The sequence below is a fragment of the Macrosteles quadrilineatus genome, unplaced genomic scaffold (genome assembly GCF_028750875.1).
Source record: "Macrosteles quadrilineatus isolate MER2022 unplaced genomic scaffold, UCM_ALF_1.0 Scaffold_2__2_contigs__length_208266976, whole genome shotgun sequence".
Lineage (NCBI taxonomy): Eukaryota > Metazoa > Arthropoda > Insecta > Hemiptera > Cicadellidae > Macrosteles > Macrosteles quadrilineatus.
In genome coordinates, this window is record NW_026542595.1 from 4,556,703 (window position 1) to 4,578,665 (window position 21,963).

The following is a 21,963-nucleotide window of genomic DNA, read 5'->3' on the forward strand; positions in this document are numbered from 1 at the left end:
AATCTAAACTCAACTATTTTAAATTAATTGACTTATTGATTGAATTGTTACAATTGTTAGAGTAGCTCAACAAAAATTCATCAAGGTAAAAAAGTTAAATTGAGAAAGGCTGATATATGTATGAAAGCATAATAATTACGTTCAAAATGAAATGTTAAAGTAAGTGCCATGCAAAACACATTGTCAAAATGTAAAAATAATTGTAATTAAGTAATTAAAATTATATTCGCTAAACTAACTAGAAACGTGGTGGAATTATTTCTCACTAACTAAAATCTATTTGTTACTCCAACTCTACCTAAAAAAATGCTAAATGCAAAAAATAAAGGTATAAAAATTATACCATTCAAAGAACAAAAATATCCAAGGTCGATTTATTTAAATGATTTTTCAAGGATTGATTTTAAACTAATATTGATTTCTATAAGAAAAGTGGTTATCTTTACCAGTTCTAAAAAAAGTAGGCTGCCTAACTGATAAAGAAAATATTTAATTTGAATTGAAAAATTCTTTATTGTTTGTTTCAATAGTGTAACCAGAATAAATTACTTGGTCCAATAATCTTAAGTAAACAAATATAATAACCAAACGATCATCAATGACAATTTATAACTTCATAAAATAAAATAAATTGAAAAAAATAAACTATGCTAAAAAAACAAAAGACAATCAGAATGAAAATAAAAAATCCAGTGCAAACACTCAACACTCAAAAGTGGAAGGGATGGGGCTAGGCTATTGATGGAGGTTCATGCAAAGCAACGTGAGCAACAACAATGTTTAGCAGCTTACGACGAGGAGCTCGACGTAAATCTGACTGTCGTAGTCGAGAAACTGCTCGGTCAATCCAACGAGCACGGCGCCACACTTCTGTGGGAATAAAATGTTCCAAAACTACTCACTCCACACGTTCGCTTAAGAAGCGTACAGTGCAAGACTTAGACTAAAGTGTGTTATTATACATCTCTGACACAAGAAATATACATGGAAATAGTTGAATAATGTATAATAATTTAGAATAAATATCAAAGCATGTTAATAAGCAGAAGCACAAAACTGTACATCAAAGCTTGTTCACTCAAAGGAAAATGTCACTGATAATGTTTCATTTTATGCAATTTATGTTGTTTAACAGACGTCTAGGAAGATTTAAAATTAAAATTCAAAAGAAAAAGCATGTTATGATACAGCAGTTTTATGTAATAAAATAAATTATAAAAATACTCAAACACATTAAGTATAGTGTAACAGTCTAGATACACTTTGTAAAGAGATGTATGAAGACATGTACTCATTATGTGCTGTACTCTTCATATGATCGATTGTCTAAATAGTAAGAAAAATAGAATCATTTTTGGGTAAGAGTAAGAGTAATTTTTTGTGTAAGAGGTAAATTAATGTATGTTATCTTGAGCAGACAAGTGTTGTTATGTCGATTGTTTGCTGGCAAATTATTTACGCACAAAAAACATGTTGTAGTTGCTACATTATAAAATTTTGTTTTATGTTATTTACAACAACTGTTTTTGTGTGTGTAGTACTAAGGTACAAAATAAAGGTTGTAAGTGGCAGTTTACATCCTTTGTTCAATGTTTGATGAGGTTTCTTTAAGTGGAAAAATTTATTTTGATAAGTAGGTCTACCTGACTTTAATATAGGCTCAAATCAACTCATTTTTATCATGTATAAATAAATAGCTTAATTTTCATTGAAAGTAATACAATAATTACATGACTTATAACAGTGAATACAATAAGCCTCCTGATAGACTTACTTTTCACTTTGAGCCAGGTAGTGACAAAGTCGCTGCCAGCCTCGTTGGTCGCCACACACTGGTACATCCCCGTGTCTTCCATCCTCAGCTTCTTTATCACCAGGGACTTGTCTTCTTCCACCATATATCTAGACAATACACCCATATATTGGTTTTGTACCTCATAGATGGTACCTAGCTATTTCTCACCAGGATAGCTTCTACTTGTTATTGGGTACCAGTACTGGGTTCTTTACTAATAATTGGCTACATAATCTTTTACTTCAATCCTTTAAACTCACAGCAAGTTAGGTTGGATAGGTAAACTGGGAATTAAATTATTTACTTGACAATGGATATAACAAAACTTTCTATTCTGGTTAAAGTTAAAACTAGTTTTAGAATAAAAATAAACAAAGCTGAATCAAGCCACTGACAGAGGGCACTAAAGTGTAATTTACTGTTAAATATACAGATTTATCGACCAGGTTGGCAAAAACAACTTCTATATAGCATCTTTTATGATACATAAACTACCACATCACAGTGACAAAAAACTATAGAAGGAAATGGAATTTTAGTCTGTAGCTCATCCAACTATGTTCTTTAAAATAAAAAAATAAAAAATGGCTGCAGCTAGTCCATGTGGGTATGCCATTAGATTATATTGCAAATTGTAGTTGGAACAAAACCAATTCCCTTTAATTTGAGTGAAGGGAGAGGGTCAGCTCAAGTCAATGGTAATGTTTAAATGGTGGTGAATAAACATAAAGCCAACAATTGAATTGTTATGAATTCAACGAATAGAACTGGACCGCTGCCTTGGTCTCATTACCTGTCTCTGTGGGTGGAGCTCATGACGTCTATGGCGTTGTGTAGCCACTGTATGGATGGTGCTGGCTCCCCATTGGCCTCACAAGGTAGCTTCACAGTGTTGCCGTACTCTCCCAGTGTCTCAGGCCTCAGGTTGGATACAAACGATGGAGCCTCTGTACAACAAACACCACACAATATACACAAACTACACTAGACATCAGGTTACAATATGTTCATCTATGAATGTATCATTTGGAAACATAACATTAATAATCGTAGATTTAGAGGAGCTGTGCAATTTCAGGGAAACAGGAATTACACAAGTCTTAAACAATAAAGAAATTCTGAAGGAGGACAACCAAGGGGAAGGTCAGGGCAGTAATGGTGTTTCTTGATCTGGAGAGAATAGGAGCAGCTGAGGTATATAAGCAAGAGATCAAGAGAGATGGAGGGGCTTTGTTTTTGTGTTACCACGGTAAGCCTGACTCACCCAGCACAGTGACCTGAGCCGTAGCCTCGACTGCAGGGAAGCCTCCGCTACGTAGCCTCGCTTGACAGGTGTATCTGCCTGTGTGTGTGAGGTTGGCAGATACTAAACTCAGTGTGCGGTTCCACGGGTCGTTCAGGTTGTGATTGATGCCAGTGTTCTCCACCGGGATACCATCCTTCAGCCATAGAGTCTCCAGCTCATGCAGGGGCCTGGCAGGGAAACAATGGTCAAGTTAAATGTAGTATGTCAGTACTATAATGTGATTTAAAAAATATCTAAATCATCAAATGAGTGTAAAATTCATATATTTTTAAGTAGTACTAATTGATGACCCATAGGATGGAACAAGTAACAATTCAAATTATTTTACCTTTACACATTACAGATTTTTATATAAGGAGAAAACAAAATATAATCTAAAATATGGTCATCAAAATATAGATTTGACTTTCAAATTCTAGGAAAACCAATTGTTCATTTACTCTTTGCTAGATGTTATTGTACATCACCTATGTACAAACGACTATTTCTTATTCGTGGCTATTTGTAAGGGAATTGCCCTGTTACAATGTAACATTAATATTTGGTGTCCAAAAACAAATTAATCACTCTGTAACAAAGGGTGGGTATTCTTTAAGGAATAATTGTAATCTTCAAATTCTTTGGAAAGCTGTTCATTAAAACAAATTAAGACTAGTTATTTATTTAAGAACAAATTTAAATTAATGACAAGAACTTTAGAACTACTCACCTCGCATTAACTATACATTGCAGTTCTGTGGCTAGGGTATCCTTGAGGATGTGGGAGTCCCGAGGGCTGACAATGATCTCTGGAGCAATCTCCCCTCCCGGGTCTCCACCCCGGACCACCAGTCGGACATAGGCACTGTTCTCCTCCTTGCCTAGCTGAGTGTTGGTGGCGCGAGCTCTGAAACATAACTGGTGTGTCAATACTAGCTAAACCACAACACAGTGTGAGGTATAGAAAATTACCTACGCATCTCAGCTAAACAGCTCATAGACAACAACTAGAAACAAAACAAAACAAATTTGTAAAAGATTGAAAAAAAGTCACAATAATTTTGATGAATTAATTCACTAGTATAACTAAAGCAAATCATTTTAATGGATAGACACTAGACAGTAGTCTGTCTTATCTCAAATTGGAGCAAAACTACAAAGTTATAAATCTTTCAACACCCACAGTATGAATTAGCCTCTGAAGTATATATTTATATTGTTGTCTGTACATCTTATTGAACATCGAAGCTGAATTATATGCAAACCATAAAAATTACTAGAGTAGGAACAGTCTGGATATTAGGTAAGAAATCAATCAGGATAGATAGAAAACAGAATAGATTTCAATTCATATCTTTCTAATTACAACTTTTGTCAACAGAAAAACTGCAACCAATGGAAGTCAAAATTATTGTTAAAAGTTGAGACCTTTTCTTAAAATAAATCAATGCTAGCTTTATTCTGTTTAGAATGAAAATGTTTGCAAGTGCTTGAATAATTAGTGAGAAAAAGTACAGTAAACAAGTTTGTTTAAATGGAAATACTCCTTACTGTGATAAATGGAATGCAAAACAAAACAACTACCTTCCATAAAAGACGGGTAAATTGGGTTATACTTTTAAATTAGATTGAATAACTTAATCTCATATCTCACTCTTGGCATTCTGTTTACTTTATGCTGGTACCTTAATACATAACATTAGGTCGAATGCTTATCTTCATTCACTATTATAACCAAATACCTGATAAGCTCATTCAAAGGATGTATTGTTTGTAGCTGAAGACGTTATTGTACATCCAAAATGTGTATATATTTGTTTTAAGTAGTAGTTTTAAGCGCCATTAGTAAAGAAATATTCAAAACAAAAGTTTATTTGTCCCATTACATCTAAAAGACATAAAAACTTAATTACCAGTTTTAGAAAACTAGTAAATTTATGTTTTTAAGTCAATATCACGAGAATAATTACATTTTTTCAAACAAATGGTATATGATATATTTTTTTTTCAAATACAGGGTGACACAAAGGAACCGGGCGTTTTTTAAATAAGTAGTACACAGTAGTTACATGGAATAAAATGGTTTTGATACTGTACATAGTGAGGTAAACATTTGCCATTTGTTACAAAACAGTCATTTTTTGAAAATGACGTCATGCATATGGTGGCCATGTACTTATCTACAAATGTTCATTCTGGTCTGAAAATCATCTGTAACTCCGGTCAGGAGGTCTTGTTCAATGCCATTGATATCTTCTGTGATTCCCAACTTCAAATCCTCTAGAGTGCGTGGTTAGTGAGCATAAAAACGAGGAACCCCCAAAGGAAGTAATCACTAAAGGACAAGTCAGGTGACCTTGGTGGCCACGGTATGTCACCAAAGAGAGAAATCACCTTGTTAGGAAACATTCATTCAATACTGCACTCACTCTGGCGAAGTTTTCGTGTGTTCTCGAAGTTCTAGAAGCCTGGTGGTTTCTTTCTTGTTAAATTTCCAGTTGTTCGGAACCCTAATACCCACCCTAATAACGTAATTCGGCTTGAAACCGTTCCATGGCGTTGAATATTAAAATGTTGACTAAATTCCCACTGGGTTTTGTCGACGGATTCACCATTTTGGACTGAAGTTTCGTATGCGAAAACGCGATGGTCTAGGGTCCACTAAGCCATTTCAACAAAAATGGCAAGCCTTACTGAAGGTAATGACATAACCTCAATCTTCCTACAACGTACGACAACAATGGAACAGCTGTTAAAAAAACGTCCGGTTCCTTTGTGTCACCCTGTATATAAACTATAGTTACCCTAACTTCATAAATAGTTTTATTATTATTTTTCAGTTGTTTACCTGTATGCTTTCTGATCATTGTCAGTGACTGACAGGACGACCAGCTGATGCTGATGAGTGACTGCATATTTTCGGCCATACAGCTGAGACCCGTCGTCTGCTTGCCAGATGACCAGGGGCTGAGGGTGGCTGGTGATCTGAGGAAGCTCCAGCACTGCAGCTTCTCCCCGTGACACAGAGACAGTGCGCTCACTCTGGTCTTCAAACACTCCCATATCTGTAGACAAACAGACACACATAACAATCAAACTGGAGACGGTGCAACTCTGTTCCTCAAGCAAAAGATAAATCAAAGGATATAGAATAGTATATCCTCTCTACCACTGATCAATTGCTTATTGAATTAAGTGTCTATACCCAGACTTAAATAGATATGGGTTTATCTATCCTAAATTTGGTTGGTTCAACCATAGATAAATAGAATAAATATAGACTATCAAAGGAAGGTTTCGCGATGTGCCACTAGGAGTGCCGTGAAGTTATGGCGCACACCGCTGCAGGCGAGAAGCCGTATGCCACTTGCAGACCCTGCAGTGGTATGCGCTGTAACTATACTGCACTCCTAGGGTGGACGCCGGAACATATGCTAACCGCAGCACTGCTGTCGGTCTATACCATATTTATTCTATGGGTTTATGGTTTAACTAATTTGGTTAAACTAAATTATTAGATACTAGTTAAATTAGAACTAAATAATTGAATTTCATCCCTAACAACTTTGACCTTTTGATCTCATCTCAGGTGGTCTTCCTAAAGAGATTAACCTTTTTTGAGCCAGGGCCGGACATTTCAGACACAAGTCTTTGGAAGATTTTGACTCATTTTCTCAGAATCTACATTGGTCTGTCTGTGTTACCCAATAATTCATAGGTTTTTCCTTATTGGGCGATGCTCAGTTAGCAGTCTAATATGCCTCTTCTTAAGGCTCAGTATGCCTTTCTGTTCCTTTCTGAGGGGTCTATCAGTATTCCATTCCTTTGTAGTTTTTTAGATCCTTAGACCCGGATTGGTCCTCCAGCCAGAACCTTCTGGTTTTTTCCCAGTTCCAGACTTTGAATTCTCCAATGCAAATGGAGGCACCGCAGTAGGGCTCTGGTCCTGTAAGTAGATCTTACTGGCTGCCCCAGAATCCAAGCAATCTTTACTTTGTTTAGTATTGCTAAAGAGCCTTGAGTACTTTTGCACCCCTTTACTGTGTGTGTCTTTGTTACACATGACTCCAGCGGCTTGGTAGGGGCTTGGCTATTTGAGAGGATCAGTATTTTTCTTTTCTTCAGATTTTTGTTGGGGAGGGTTTGTGCAGAACACTTAATCGCCAAGACCTCCGACTGAAAAACCATTGCTGTGCTTCCAAGGGCTAATTTTACAATTATAAATAATTGTTATGAATAATTTGCTTTCAACTTCTCTGTCTTTGGCATGACCTGTCCATCTTGAGCTCCTCTTCTTGTCAGCCACTCCTGTTATCTAAAGCAACATGATAGGGAACCCCTAAGTCATATTCTTTGGTCTTAAGATCTAGGGCAGCTAGTTCCATATCCATGCTCGAATAATCCCTTAGTTCAGGCCCTATCTAAGGCTTTAGCTTGCCTCTGCTTCCATCTTAAGGTCTGTCGTGGCAGCACATTTCCTAGCTAACTTCCTGGCCCAGTGAAAGCATACCCAGGATTGCTTCAAGCACTGCTAAGGAGCAACATTTCATGGCCCCACAAACCTAATACATTCAACTATTTCCAGCTGTAGCAGTTTTCTACTTGCCACTGTCTGATCTGTCTTTGGCCATCACACCAAGGCCTCAGAGATTTTTAAACTTCTGTTCCTATCTTCATAAATAATAGATTTGTAAACTAGAACCTGTTCAGGTCAAAGTTTGTTAGGAGCCACTCGGTGTTTAAATAAGCATGATTTTAAAATTGCTACACATTGTGTAATAAACTATTGTATAAATTGACATGATCAAAATGTCAAATCAAACAAATTCGTTTAGGCTTTTTAAAATTACCTAAAGGAAAATTAATAATAATATATAAACACAAATTACCTTGAGTCTGATTCCCTTTTGCCCTAATAATAATACCTAAAATGACATTTTAGAATTTTAAGTCAAGAAAAACTGTGCTTTTTAAAAACATTATTCCTTTCCAAGCGGCTTTAGCTTTTCAAGGTTTCATATTACTAGAAAAAAACAATAATAACAGGCTGGATATTGGTCAACAATGTTATTTTTATTTGAGCTCTCATTAATCAACCGAATAAATGAAGCCACAATGTCATTGTGAATAATAGCTTTATTCTCATTTCCACAAGCTTTGTTACAATTATTTCCCCTTTAACAAAATCCATTTCAAAAGTCACATTAAACTGTTTAAAACGATCCTATTATGTGTGTAGGGATGTAAAAATATGCATATAGCCACAATATGCGGTGAACAAATTTCAATATGAATACAATGATATCAAATTACTAAATAATGACAGTGTTTGGATGAGAAGTAATTAACTGTGTTTATATCAATTACTGGATTCTCATTACTATTAGTTAAACTTATATTGCATGCCGAGACTGACAAAAAAAACTGTCAATACCCCAGAACAAGTTATTGTTAGTCCACAATAGCATAATATAATATGTGCGTTGGGTTTAATTTTATACATTTTGTTATTTGCAAGCCTCAATATTCAAATTAATAGAGGATATGAATTTAAAATACATTAAATGTATTTAATTGAATGAATTTTACTGTCTCAATATTACACTCTTACTGAACTCAATATGAAAGACAGCAGATCGAGTACACAGATGGCAAATGATCGATTGATTTTCATTGGACCCTGCAATCATAAGATTTCATCTATTAACAGACTCTGTCTGATGATGATTGGTTTTCATTGGACACTGCAAACATTAGATTTCATCTATTTAACAGACTCTGTCTGATGATGATTGATTTTCATTGGACACTGCAATCATCAGTTTTGATCTATTAACAGACTCTGTCTGATGATATATGCTATGCTGTGTCCAAAACTGATTGACATCACCACCTTTAGTAGAATCTGAGTGCATTTTAAGAGTATATCATTAGACATGTTTCAACCAAAATACGATGTTAACTTGTCAGTCATGAAAATATTTTCCTGTTAATAATATTAAATTTAAAAAAACTACAGGCCTTTACAAAATACTTTTTTCATCTAAACTAAATTATATCAATACTGTTTACAAGTATTAAACATAAAAAACAATTGCATAGTCAATGTCAAACAATAAATTATGAAATAATCTGTGTCTAAGTAGTGTTGTGGATGAACTACACTTGTCTGTCTCAGTGCGATAACATTAATTTACAAAACGTCAAGTTACCAAGGTAGGTTACCTGGAATTTTTTTTCAACTAAAAATTTGAATCTCAAAAACGATTGAAGATATTATATTAAGATACTTGGTATGGAATTGAAGGTATGCAATAAACTAATTGCATTAAAATAATCATTGGTTTTGATATGTGGGCTAATTTAGTGTTTGAGAAATATCTCGATGACAAGACATTTTTTTGAAAAAAGTTATTGTCGAGTTTCTTTTCAATTTGACCCATACGACCTGTTCCTTAATTGTTGTACTTACTGACTGTACTAGTAAACACATATGTGAACCACTAAGCAGACTACAGATAGTACTTACATGCGACTGTGACGTCAATCGGTTTGCTGAGTATTGAGCCGACGTCATTCTTGGCCACACACTGGTATCTGCCTCCGTCTTCCCTCCTGGTGTTGTGTATCCTGTAGAAGTGTTCTGTGCTGAAGTCTCCCAACTCCACACCATCTTTGAGCCACCTGTACTGAGGCTGGGGATAACCTGGGGACACAGGACATGAGTTGTAGAGGATTCAATAATCACAGTCACTGGTGTTGTGTATTCTGTAGAAGTGTTCTGTGCTGAAGTCTCCCAACTCCACACCATCCTTGAGCCACCTGTACTGAGGCTGGGGATATCCTGGGGACACAGGACATGAGTTGTAGGGGATTCAATAATCACAGTCACTGGTGTTGTGTATCCTGTAGAAGTGTTCTGTGCTGAAGTCTCCCAACTCCACACCATCCTTGAGCCACCTGTACTGAGGCTGGGGATATCCTGGGGACACAGGACATGAGTTGTAGAGGATTCAATAATCACAGTCACTGGTGTTGTGTATCCTGTAGAAGTGTTCTGTGCTGAAGTCTCCCAACTCCACACCATCCTTGAGCCACCTGTACTGAGGTTGGGGATAACCTGGGGACACACAGGACATGAGTTGTAGAGGATTCAATAATCACAGTCACTGGTGTTGTGTATCCTGTAGAAGTGTTCTGTGCTGAAGTCTCCCAACTCCACACCATCCTTGAGCCACCTGTACTGAGGCTGGGGATATCCTGGGGACACACAGGACATGAGTTGTAGAGGATTCAATAATCACAGTCACTGGTGTTGTGTATCCTGTAGAAGTGTTCTGTGCTGAAGTCTCCCAACTCCACACCATCCTTGAGCCACCTGTACTGAGGCTGGGGATATCCTGGGGACACACAGGACATGAGTTGTAGAGGATTCAATAATCACAGTCACTGGTGTTGTGTATCCTGTAGAAGTGTTCTGTGCTGAAGTCTCCCAACTCCACACCATCCTTGAGCCACCTGTACTGAGGCTGGGGATATCCTGGGGACACACAGGACATGAGTTGTAGAGGATTCAATAATCACAGTCACTGGTGTTGTGTATCCTGTAGAAGTGTTCTGTGCTGAAGTCTTCCAACTCCACACCATCCTTGAGCCACCTGTACTGAGGTTGGGGATAACCTGGGGACACACAGGACATGAGTTGTAGAGGATTCAATAATCACAGTCACTGGTGTTGTGTATCCTGTAGAAGTGTTCTGTGCTGAAGTCTCCCAACTCCACACCATCCTTGAGCCACCTGTACTGAGGCTGGGGATAACCTGGGGACACAGGACATGAGTTGTAGGGGATTCAATAATCACAGTCACTGGTGTTGTGTATTCTGTAGAAGTGTTCTGTGCTGAAGTCTCCCAACTCCACACCATCCTTGAGCCACCTGTACTGAGGCTGGGGATAACCTGGGGACACACAGGACTTGAGTTGTAGAGGATTCAATAATCACAGTCACTGGTGTTGTGTATCCTGTAGAAGTGTTCTGTGCTGAAGTCTCCCAACTCCACACCATCCTTGAGCCACCTGTACTGAGGCTGGGGATAACCTGGGGACACACAGGACATGAGTTGTAGAGGATTCAATAATCACAGTCACTGGTGTTGTGTATTCTGTAGAAGTGTTCTGTGCTGAAGTCTCCCAACTCCACACCATCCTTGAGCCACCTGTACTGAGGCTGGGGATAACCTGGAGACACATAGGACATGAGTTGTAGGGGATTCAATAATCACAGTCACAGTTATCATTCAAACCATAAGAGTAAAATAGCAGATTTTTTATTAAATTAAAGTTACCGGTTAAAACAACTCAATTCCATTCGTCAGTTGATTTGGCCAATGATTTAATTTTAGTTTTAGGAGCACAACATAGACAGAATAAACAGGGTTGTCATCATAGTATGATGAACAAATTCATGCAGAATTCATGGTTTTCATTGGTAGTTAAAATAATGGTCGGTGTGCTCCTATAATCACAACACAAATATAAGTTTTGCTGATATCATAAATGTACATTAAGGGGCAGTTTCTTTGTGTGTTATTATTAAACAACATTTCATAAATAAAATAACTACTATTTTAGAGTGATTTATAGATATATACAATAAAAACAGAAGTTAAAAAGAAAACAGGTCGAGCTATTCCTAATGAAAAATTGTCGAAGAATAAAAAAGTATATATTTAGTCTAATTCAGTCTTTTCAATTAATAAAACAAAATACCCGCTCACCCGTCCTAGGATATCCTATTCTATCCTCCCGCATGAAAATATTCTGGTTGATATTACCACAATATGATATTTTTAAATTGATTTTTTGAAACACATACAGTCCTTAGAAAGACTCAGATATCATCAGCATTTGACCTCAAATGATTTAAAACGAACTAAGCAATTGTTTCTGATCGTGGAACTTCATCTCCAGACATATTATCTTCGTGTTTGTTATGTTCGTACTGTTTTGAAATACATAAAATATTTTTATATAGCAAATTCAGAGGTATATTGGTTAAATTATTATTCATGATTTTGAAAATTCAAGATAGAAAAATTCAAGCATAATTCATAACTTTTTTCATGGTCAAAGAATTCATGCATTGCAAAGCAAATCTTGTATCAGGCAAATTATACAAAACAAAATTGTCGGTCATTTACCTGGACAAACGGGTTTGGATTTTGAAAAAAATATTCTGGAAAGAGAGAAAACGGAGCCAAAGACAATGCAATGCGAGACAAGAAATCAGATCTGTAATTGGAGAAAAGCCAGGCCGAAAAATATGTGATCATGTGTTGTCGATATGGCAGACATTTCTCCCCGTACGCCCTGTCACCAACGTATCCTCTGACTTTACAATATCATATGAGAGAGACCTGCTGGGACCTTCCTGATCTGGGAAATATAGCCTACATTTGTATATTGTCTCCTAGAGTAAAAAAATAATGACAATACAGCATGACTTCCCTAATGTAAATAAAGATTTTACATATACGTAATTATTTCGCGAATACACATGTTAATTCAGAACCCCTTATTAAACTCTATAAATTAGACTAAAAGAAATTACAGATTCTTCAGTGCATTACAGTTTAAAACTGAGCTCAACGTCAGCACGGTTTGTAGATATAGGCAACAAAAAAGTATGTTGAGGTCAATAAGTTAAACTTATAAATCATTGTAGCCAAATCGTGCACGTAAGCCTGTGCTGAAAACATAATATTGCTAAAAATCACACGATACCTGTCAAAACTATAAATCAAAAGAAAATCCCACTACACTACAATAGTATTGCAAACATCACTGTGTCATAGTAAAACATTTGTTATCGTAAAGTCATATCGTAGCAGAGCTACTTGTCGTGATACTCATTTGAGTCATATAACGCGGTATTAATTCTATCTTGACATCGCCCAGGGATATTACGATTAATTTTTCGGCTGGATGACGCGGCCATCACAGCGCTCCCCGCGGCGGCGTGAGGCACGGAGACGAGAATGTAAACTGATTCCATCTCAACTCAAGTGAAGAATGTAATTTGATTCTACCAATTCGATCTCTCTCAGAATAACAAGCAATATTTAAAAACACAATATTCAATATTTTATTGAAACCTGGGTAAAAAACCCAGGAAATATAACACTAACAATTGTTGTTGGATATCTTTACTACTCTTTTGCTTTGCTGTGAGCTGAACAAAACGTAACGGAAAAAAGTGTTTGCCTACATTAAAAATATGTACATAATAATTGGGTTCTGTTTTATTATTAGATGTCACTTAGTACTATATGATGATTTCATTATAACTAACAAGAAATGACAGCGATTTGAGAGTTCAATTAAAATGTTTCTGATTGAATGTTGCGTGAAGTAGAGAGGACGGAAGACAAACAACCTTTCATCAAGAATTGTAGACTACCGATTTGTTTTAAATTACAACGGATTCACTATTCACGAAACTGGGAAATTTAAGCACTATCTGTCTTTCTCGTCGTAATAGAATAAAACATAGCCTAATTAACACATTTTCAGTTAATTTCATACGACTACATAATTATTATAGCCCATGTAAAAATATAGAATTATATAAATCCTGTATAGCATATACAAGTTGATATGTAGTTTGTAGGCCTGTATAACAATTCCCAACTGAAGTTTTAACGGAAAAGGTGACATAAATAAATGTAAACGGTGTTTTAACAACTCCGTGAGATCTGGCAATCGCAGCGGATGTTTACAGAGGTAATTGTGGGACACAAGAAATGTGAGGACGACGAACCAGAGCGCGAACTGAGGCCGGACGACAATAATTGATTGTAAGCGGAAAATGGTCTTCCGATGCGGCAGAGGAAAATAGGATTCTGACAGCTGTTTCCTGAGTGGGCAGAACGGCAACTCTGAGGCTTAATAACATCAGGAAACTGTTTGACTTCCACAGAGTAAATTCAATAACTAACACAATGCCAATAAGGATATTTCTTCAACATTTCTTATTGTAAAAAAATCTATGTAATCTAGGTTTATGATTTGGAAATCAGTTTTACTTATCGACTTATTAAATGTTATAAATATTTGGTTAACTATATTTTACATTATTAGTAAGGTTAATTTTAAATATCTATTCAGCAGTGTAACAATGTTGTTGGATTTGGTAAAATTAGTCTTTTAGGGATTTTATTTTAAAAAACAATATTAAAATACTTGTATGTAATAAACTATTGCATTTTATTCTACTCCGGTACTGAATAAAGTGCCAGTGAGGAAATCCCTGGAAATTCATGGTAGCAAAGACAAAGGAACTACATTTTACTGAACAATAAAATAGGTATAGATAATCCTCTGTACTGCAAACAGATGACAATCGCAGCATACTCACCAGGCGGACTCATCCCATGCATTTAAGTCATCTGCCCACACTGGAATCAATATTGCCCTACTGAAACACCAGTTTTAGTAAAGTTTAGTAGTCTTAATCCAATACATAATTTTAAAGACGAATTTCACAATGACAGTAAAAAATTTTGTTGATTATATCAAATTTCAGTTCGTTATAAAATTATTATATTTTTGATAATTATTATGGCACTCATTCAAGTTATTTTGGGTAAATATTGTAAACCAAAAGACTTGGACAAAACATATTATACTTTATGGAAGACTCTGAACTATTTAGTTTTATCAGCTTAGCCAACAATTTCTCTAAAGGTAACTAGTCTACTTATAACACAATATATTGTTCTGAAGGGGGTGACTTTTCTTCGAAAATGCTTCTAAATGATAACTGACAGATTAAGCGGACACGAATAAAATTCTTACAATGGTGGACATGAAAATATGCCTACCTCGACTAAAACTAAAACATAAAAGAAAAAAAAACAATCAATGTAGTTTCCCGAATGATTAAGTATAAAATCTCTGAAGTAATTAAATTTATATTTTTCTTGTTGGACACTACTCCATGAATATTTCAAAATGTATAATGCATGAGAGTCAAGCTATTACCGAACGTTTAGAAGGTTACGGAGGTGGGTGAGCTCAAGTTAAATAATTACGGACAGCGGACATGATACAAACACGTGTCCGGTCAAACTTGGTCTGATCTCAATTAGAACATCTGGGACCGTCAATCCAATTGATCAGTTCAAGAGAGGATGTCTTAACAAGATAACTGCATGTTGCTGAACCTGGGTAATTATTGTCCTGGGAGAAACAGTCAAGTGGTACGGCATCAGCTGATCAACAATGATAACAGCTGATTGCTTTATTGAGAGTTAAACAATTACAGCTATCGTGGCTAAACTGATCGCCGAGTCGCAACAATCAATAGGAAGAAATTAAATTCATCAAGTCAAGAGTTCAGGCTTCGCTCAAGATGGTGGAAATTGGTATTGTAAATGTAGGACAATTGATTATTATCTGGTGTTTCTTCTGTTATTTCTTCTACGTTGGTGAAGTAGGAACGCCATCGGGTTCTTGTCATTTGCATATTGGGTGGGTTATGAGTGTAAGTGTAAATATATATTTCAAGTGTTTTAGATGTATTTTTATTTGCTTTCTGTAAATTCAATAACACGTAAAATGGTGATCTAGAAGTTATTTAATTGAAAGTTAACATCTGAAAGATACTTGTTGTCTGAATAGTTTTTGATACAACGTATGAATAGAATATAACATACGTTATGGAAGGGTACTAAACCGTTTGATTGCGTCTAAAAAGATGTGTTAATTTAATTGCAAGCCATATATTGTTTCACAGGAATTTGAATATGAATATTTTAAATAAAAAGTAGGCCTACCTACTTTATGGAGGGACGAAAACTACACAAACATTATTTGTACAGCAGTTTGATAGTAACTATTGTAATAAGGGTTCAAAATGTTTAATAATGAAAATTAATTATTTTGGTGCATACAATTGTCTTGCAACAATTAAAAAGTAACGAAATTTGAATTGATTATTCAAATATGTGCATCGTAAATGCACCATTCTCACAGTTGGAGTATTGTTTACCTTAAAGAATGTTTAATTCGAACCATAAATCGTTTAAACGATTTAACAGGAACGACGGCATTACGTCACGCACAGCACATTGCTAGCTGTGGAGGTAGAAGAAGGGGTGAAACACTAAACAAAGAGGCTTGTGGTCCATCAATTGGATCATCGGATAAGAGCGACATCAGACCCGCTGATGGTAGGGGTAGAGGTAGGGGCGGGGGCGAGGGCGGTCCTTGTAACTCGATCACTTCCTGCCAGAGGATGTCTGCATAAACAGTGTAGAACACACGGTAGATGGGCGGAGGGTGAAAGAATTAAATGATAGATTTAGAGAGAATTTGAGGTTGACCTGAAAGAGTTTCCTTGTCTATCCTTGTAACAAGTAAGTCCAGTAGTCAACGGAGCCTCGACCTTACATTGAAAATCCATTGATCAAGAGCAGCTGAGACCATAAGGATTATTTGATCACCCAGGAGAAAAAAAATATTATTCAATAGTTAGGCCTACACCAATAGTTTGGTGATATTAGTCATCACATCCATCTTCGTCGGTTTATTTTGTGTATATAGACAATTCCCGAACGACTCAAATCTAACACACAAACCTTTCAAAGAAAGAAATAATTTCAAAAATAAGTACTGTCAATAAATAAAATGAAGGTTCTTGTTTTAAACAAGGTAAATGAGAACTGTTTCACCGAATACGAAACAGATCTGTTACTTTCATGATCGTACGACATAAACATTTCATTATGCATTTGTAATTAGGCTTTTTTGTCATGAACACATCAATGCAACGGATGATGTTAATTGTGTTGCTACGAGGCGACATTATCTGACGGAACAATAGACAATTAGGTGACAAGTGGAGGTACAGAGGACACCACTGCAGACCACGCAAACCGAGTCTACCATACTGAGTTGCGAGATAAGTCTTGGTGAGAATGAGCAATTAAATATACCATGTAATTATTTTGTTAGTTAGATTTAACGTTAAACAAGTTGTTTAATCAATACCGTTCAGTTTAACCGTTCGTGATATTTTATGCCACTTTATATAACAAAATTGCTATTATATTTTAATACAGTAACGATCTTATGAGTTTGTTTAAATGGATATGATGTTTATGATTTAGAAATAAATTACACTGAATTCCATAACAACATATTTTTATACTGACAAACATAGTGGAATTAGTTTAAAACTTTATATATGTTAGACCTATAATAGTGATTTTACAAAGATTCTACTCATTTACCACAATCAGGGGGAGATTTTAGTTGCACTAAAGCTAAGTTTTTTAATTAAAGTTAAGTGTATTCATTTACTAGGTTTCTTCGGCAGTGTGTCAATTATCCCAAGTATTTTAACATATTGTCTGGGAAGCTATGCAGTCTAAAATCTGATATTACCTAAAGGTAAGGTTCAGATGTAGTTTTAAACATTGAACATTTATATTGTACACACGTCTCCAGAAAGCAATAGCTCGTGATAAATGTGAGAACTGCACTAGTATATTATCTGAATCTGTTGTTGGCTGGATAGGTTAAGTGACTGGTAGCACCGGTGTGAGGTGGTACTACTGGAGCACCATGTCCAATGTACTGAGACGCTTCAAGGCCAAGCAACAATGGTCCAGCAGCTACTAGGCGAGTGGAAGCTGGGATTGTCGATTCGTCTCTACTCATTATGAACGCTCCTGGTCTTAAAATGATTACGTTTGTTATTTCGTAGAACTAGAGAAGCCTCTGTGCTTGGATTGGCTCTGTAATGGTCCAGGGGTCATGGGCCGTAACTCTTCCTTCCCCAGCGTGGACATGTATACAATGGTTTGGTATCATCATAAATATTGTTACACAATTATGTGTAGAAAGGAAATCCAACCTTGTCATTCTCGCTATCTAGAGTATACATTTTTTACATTAGCTTGGAGAGAGAAAAAAAACAATGCTTTACTACGACTGTAAGAATTAGATTTTTTAAGTACTCACCAAAATGCCACGACATTTATGAAAGACACGGCGGGGTTTGTACACTGCACTAGACAAGACTAATTATTGCGTCGTGATTGGAGTTCTATCTAAAGCCTACCCTTCAAAGTAGCTTTGGTACTATGTAATCACCTACAAACACCCAGACACCCTCTATCAGATAGGCCTACATCTTAAATATCTGCATACAAGGGTTATAACCATACAGGTCAATAGTATCCACATATAGGTTTATGCCGTCCACAGGGTGGTTTTGAGTTGAAGTACTATTATGGACATTACATAGTTCCAACGTATGTAATTTTAGACAATTGGCTATGAGAAACCAATGTCACTTTATAAATGTTTATTACACGATTATGTTAAGTTACATTATGTTTATCTTCTATGTAATAAAATCCCTGTATTTTCCCATAGCATATATATTTTTGAGAAACAAGAATAAGAATAAAATTTACCAGTTAAATAGTAAAAGAGTAATACTACTACTGCTGATTGATAACAGTGATTTCGTTATGAAATGATCAGAAGACATTAAAAATGAAGCAAAATATTCGGAAATTTATTTATTTTAAATTATAAAATAAATGTGACCATTTTGGATATACTGATTGTTTTTTTTTTCATTGCTATACTTGTACCTCCAAATGCACAGATTAAAAATATACGTAATGAATGAATTACGATTTTAAAAGGGTTAATTAAGATCAATTTGAAATATATTACAAAAAACACGGCCAACGTCATAAAAATTAAATATTTAAAATTATCAAAACCACTCGCTAATGCTGTGTTACATGCAGACTCTGTATACTCCACAAGGATTGTGTGTGTAGGGCGTAGGCGTAGGCTGTGTTAAGAGTCTTCCTTAGTGGTAGCCATGTTGGATTTCTTCCCCATAAGAACAATGTTAAACATTACATCATTTGTGGACACGTAACGGCGTTATTTGTTAAGATATAGCTTTGAAATTTATAATTTGTATTTTTAACATAATAGACTCGTGACTGAGGTTTTTGAATTTCGAAAATCCATTATCATTTCCTTTCAATAATTAGCTTAATTTTAAGCTAATTAATAATCAATTATTCATTATAAAAATTAAAAATTGTGAAATAAAAAACGTCAATCTCTAGAGGACCGCAATTCCTTAAATATAACTCCTTGTCCATAATTATATGACAATTTGCTGATGAGATATTTGGACCCAAAGTTAACATTGTTCTTATGGGGAAGAAATCCAACATGGCTTCCACTAAGGAAGACTCTTAAGTGTAAGTGTGGTCGGGTGCCGTGTGCTATGCTGATACCATCTGTAGGCAGCAGTCATATTGCCGTAGCTAGATTGCAGGCGCTTAGCGTCTAACGATACAGACTAAACAAAGCAGATTTAACTGATCCGTAACTTATCTGGGGCTATTTTTTATCTAACGACTGCTGATTTTCGTAGTATAAACATAATTAACACCAAATCTATATACAATGAAAAATGGCCGACATGACGGTAGTGATCATCTTTCTATTCCCGGGTTAAAAATTAAGCCAACTTAAAATAATAATGGTCGTGTTAAATAAAGCCATCAATAGGGTGCGCTGACATTAATAACTAATTTATGTCTAAAAGGCAAAATCTATAACAAAGTTAGATCCTGTAAGAGTTAGAACCTTACAGAAAAAAGACTGTAAGGTCAACATATTGTAAAGGATAACACCTCTCAGGTCACATAAACTATCAATGAAAAAGAATTTTGGGAGAAAATATAATTTTAAACTGCAGCAAATTAATGAGTGGCTTATTCAACTGTTTTTAAATAGAAAGTTGGCTACAGCTTGTTAATAAATGGGACGCCTTACTTTACCGCAAATCAATGCCTTTGGGTACATTCGACTAAAATACTCACACACAAAATAATATGGTGTTAAAATGTAAAATAAAATTGACGGTGGATTCTTTTTTAATAACAAGGGTCCATATACAGTACCTCGCCCTTAATCATCGGAAAATTTAAGGAAATAAAATCTATCTCCTAAAAACTGTGCGCAACTGATTGAAACCACTAAAGTAAATATTTGACGAATCAAAATTAACTTCGAACATTTTAAATAGCTTTTCCCCACGCGACTGAAAAGCGTCGACTAATTTACTATTCTATAAATACTTCCACACACGAGCTCGTTTAAAAAGGCGAAAGGCTTACAAGGAAGGTTCTTTGAAACAATCCGACGGCGATCACAGGAGAAGAGTGTATTAAACATTCAGTGGGCAGCTCGCCTCATTTCAAACTCAACTGAGTGGATCTGGCCGGGGCCGCTAGCCAGTAGCCACTGTAGTGTCCCCTACACACAGAGTACACTGTAGGCTACATTGTGTGGTAGGGACTATCTGATACACTTGACGAGGCCAGAGAAAGGGCCACAGATAACAGGGAAAGTGATGCATTCACTCACACACTCTAGTTGTACAAACACTCTTGAGCTGCTGGGGGAAAATAATGTACCACAGAGGAAAAATTACTAATAGACACAACAAAACGGTCAGTTTGTTATTGATTTCAGGCAAATACTAATGGTTTATTTTCAAGACTGAAACAGATTGCACTTTCACTTCAATAAGAAAATCATACATCTATATCTACTGTATTTTATTTAAAATGCATTTCAATGCATAATGTTATTATTGAGCCCAGACAGAATATGAGAGTCGTTTCCACCCTCAAATGTTCTCGTATACACGAATCATTTCACTAAGTTAAGTAAGTTAAATAACTACAACTGCAAAAAATTATGTTATTTATGCTATAATTCGATTATATTATGCATAAATGGATAACACAAAGTTTAAAACAATTAATAAATTTTATGTTGCTCCTGTTCACTAAATGAATGAAACGACAAACCATCAGAGATTTATTCTGTAAATATTATTCCCTAATACAACAGGAAAAATACAAATGTTACGTCCCCAAAGAAATTGTTTGTGTAAGATGAAACTTGAAGAAATAATACCACCAAACAACGCGAAATTGTTGACCACAAGTGAAACTTGATACAAATTGAGGATGGAAGCCCCGCAGTCTGTCATTACGTCACTGGCCACCACAAAGGCGCTTCTGGCAGCGAAACTGGGAACTGGGCAAATATGGGCAAACTGTAGAGTATAACCTCGGAAACTAATCAGCTATAGGTTATGTTAGGATGTAGCTATGTGTTATGTGTATGTGCTATGTAGGTTAGGATGGGGGGGGTGTTTAGCTCTCAGTGACGCCGTTAATTCCGCCTCTCCTCAACTACCTGTAACTGTGGTTGTGACTGAGTCCTACCTGTTGTGTTCGACTGACATTTTGTGAGGCATATCCTCGACTTTGGAAGTAGCCTCGTCCTGGGAGGTGAAATACCTAGCCCCCAGAGGGGAGGTAAATGCTCCGTGTTGGTATCGGCATTTCAAGTTGGCCACAGACATGGTCGACTGGGCATCGGGTCCCAGTGACATTCCTTTATCCAGGATGGAGGGGTGTTTAGCTCTAGGAGAGATGGAAGTACATCATAATCTCTAACCTACCTGTGTCTGTGGTACTTTGGGCTTCGGCCTGCTTGTGGTGTGCGACCAGCATTCAGTGGGCAAATCCTCGACTTTGGAAGTAACCTTTCCTGGAGGTGAAAACGGGCAAGTACCCGCAGCTCACGGGGACACTCAAGGGCAACGTAACTTTCCGCAGTGTGAGGGCAACGGTTTGTAGGTACTTATGCAAACCTATCCCTGTCTCTGAGCACGGACGGTATGGTTATCTTGAGTGTGGGGGGTTCTTCCCGGAACCTCAATTGAGTCAAGGGTGTCGCCACCTCTGGTGGATAGGTT

The 21,963-nt window shown here is 36.2% G+C and overlaps 1 protein-coding gene across 1 annotated transcript in view; it reads right to left on the minus strand.

Annotated features, from left to right (window-relative positions):
• The window catches only part of LOC128985644 (protein sidekick-like), a 143,801-nt gene that overhangs the window by 24,564 nt on the left and 97,274 nt on the right, over positions 1 to 21,963 (minus strand). The window contains exons 3-8 of the mRNA XM_054405381.1: positions 9,610 to 9,786; positions 5,929 to 6,145; positions 3,811 to 3,987; positions 3,060 to 3,268; positions 2,589 to 2,742; positions 1,775 to 1,902 (exon numbers count right to left, since the gene is read on the minus strand). Of these exons, the coding sequence (XP_054261356.1) occupies positions 1,775 to 1,902; positions 2,589 to 2,742; positions 3,060 to 3,268; positions 3,811 to 3,987; positions 5,929 to 6,145; positions 9,610 to 9,786 (1,062 nt within the window). The remainder of the gene's footprint in view (positions 1 to 1,774; positions 1,903 to 2,588; positions 2,743 to 3,059; positions 3,269 to 3,810; positions 3,988 to 5,928; positions 6,146 to 9,609; positions 9,787 to 21,963) is intronic.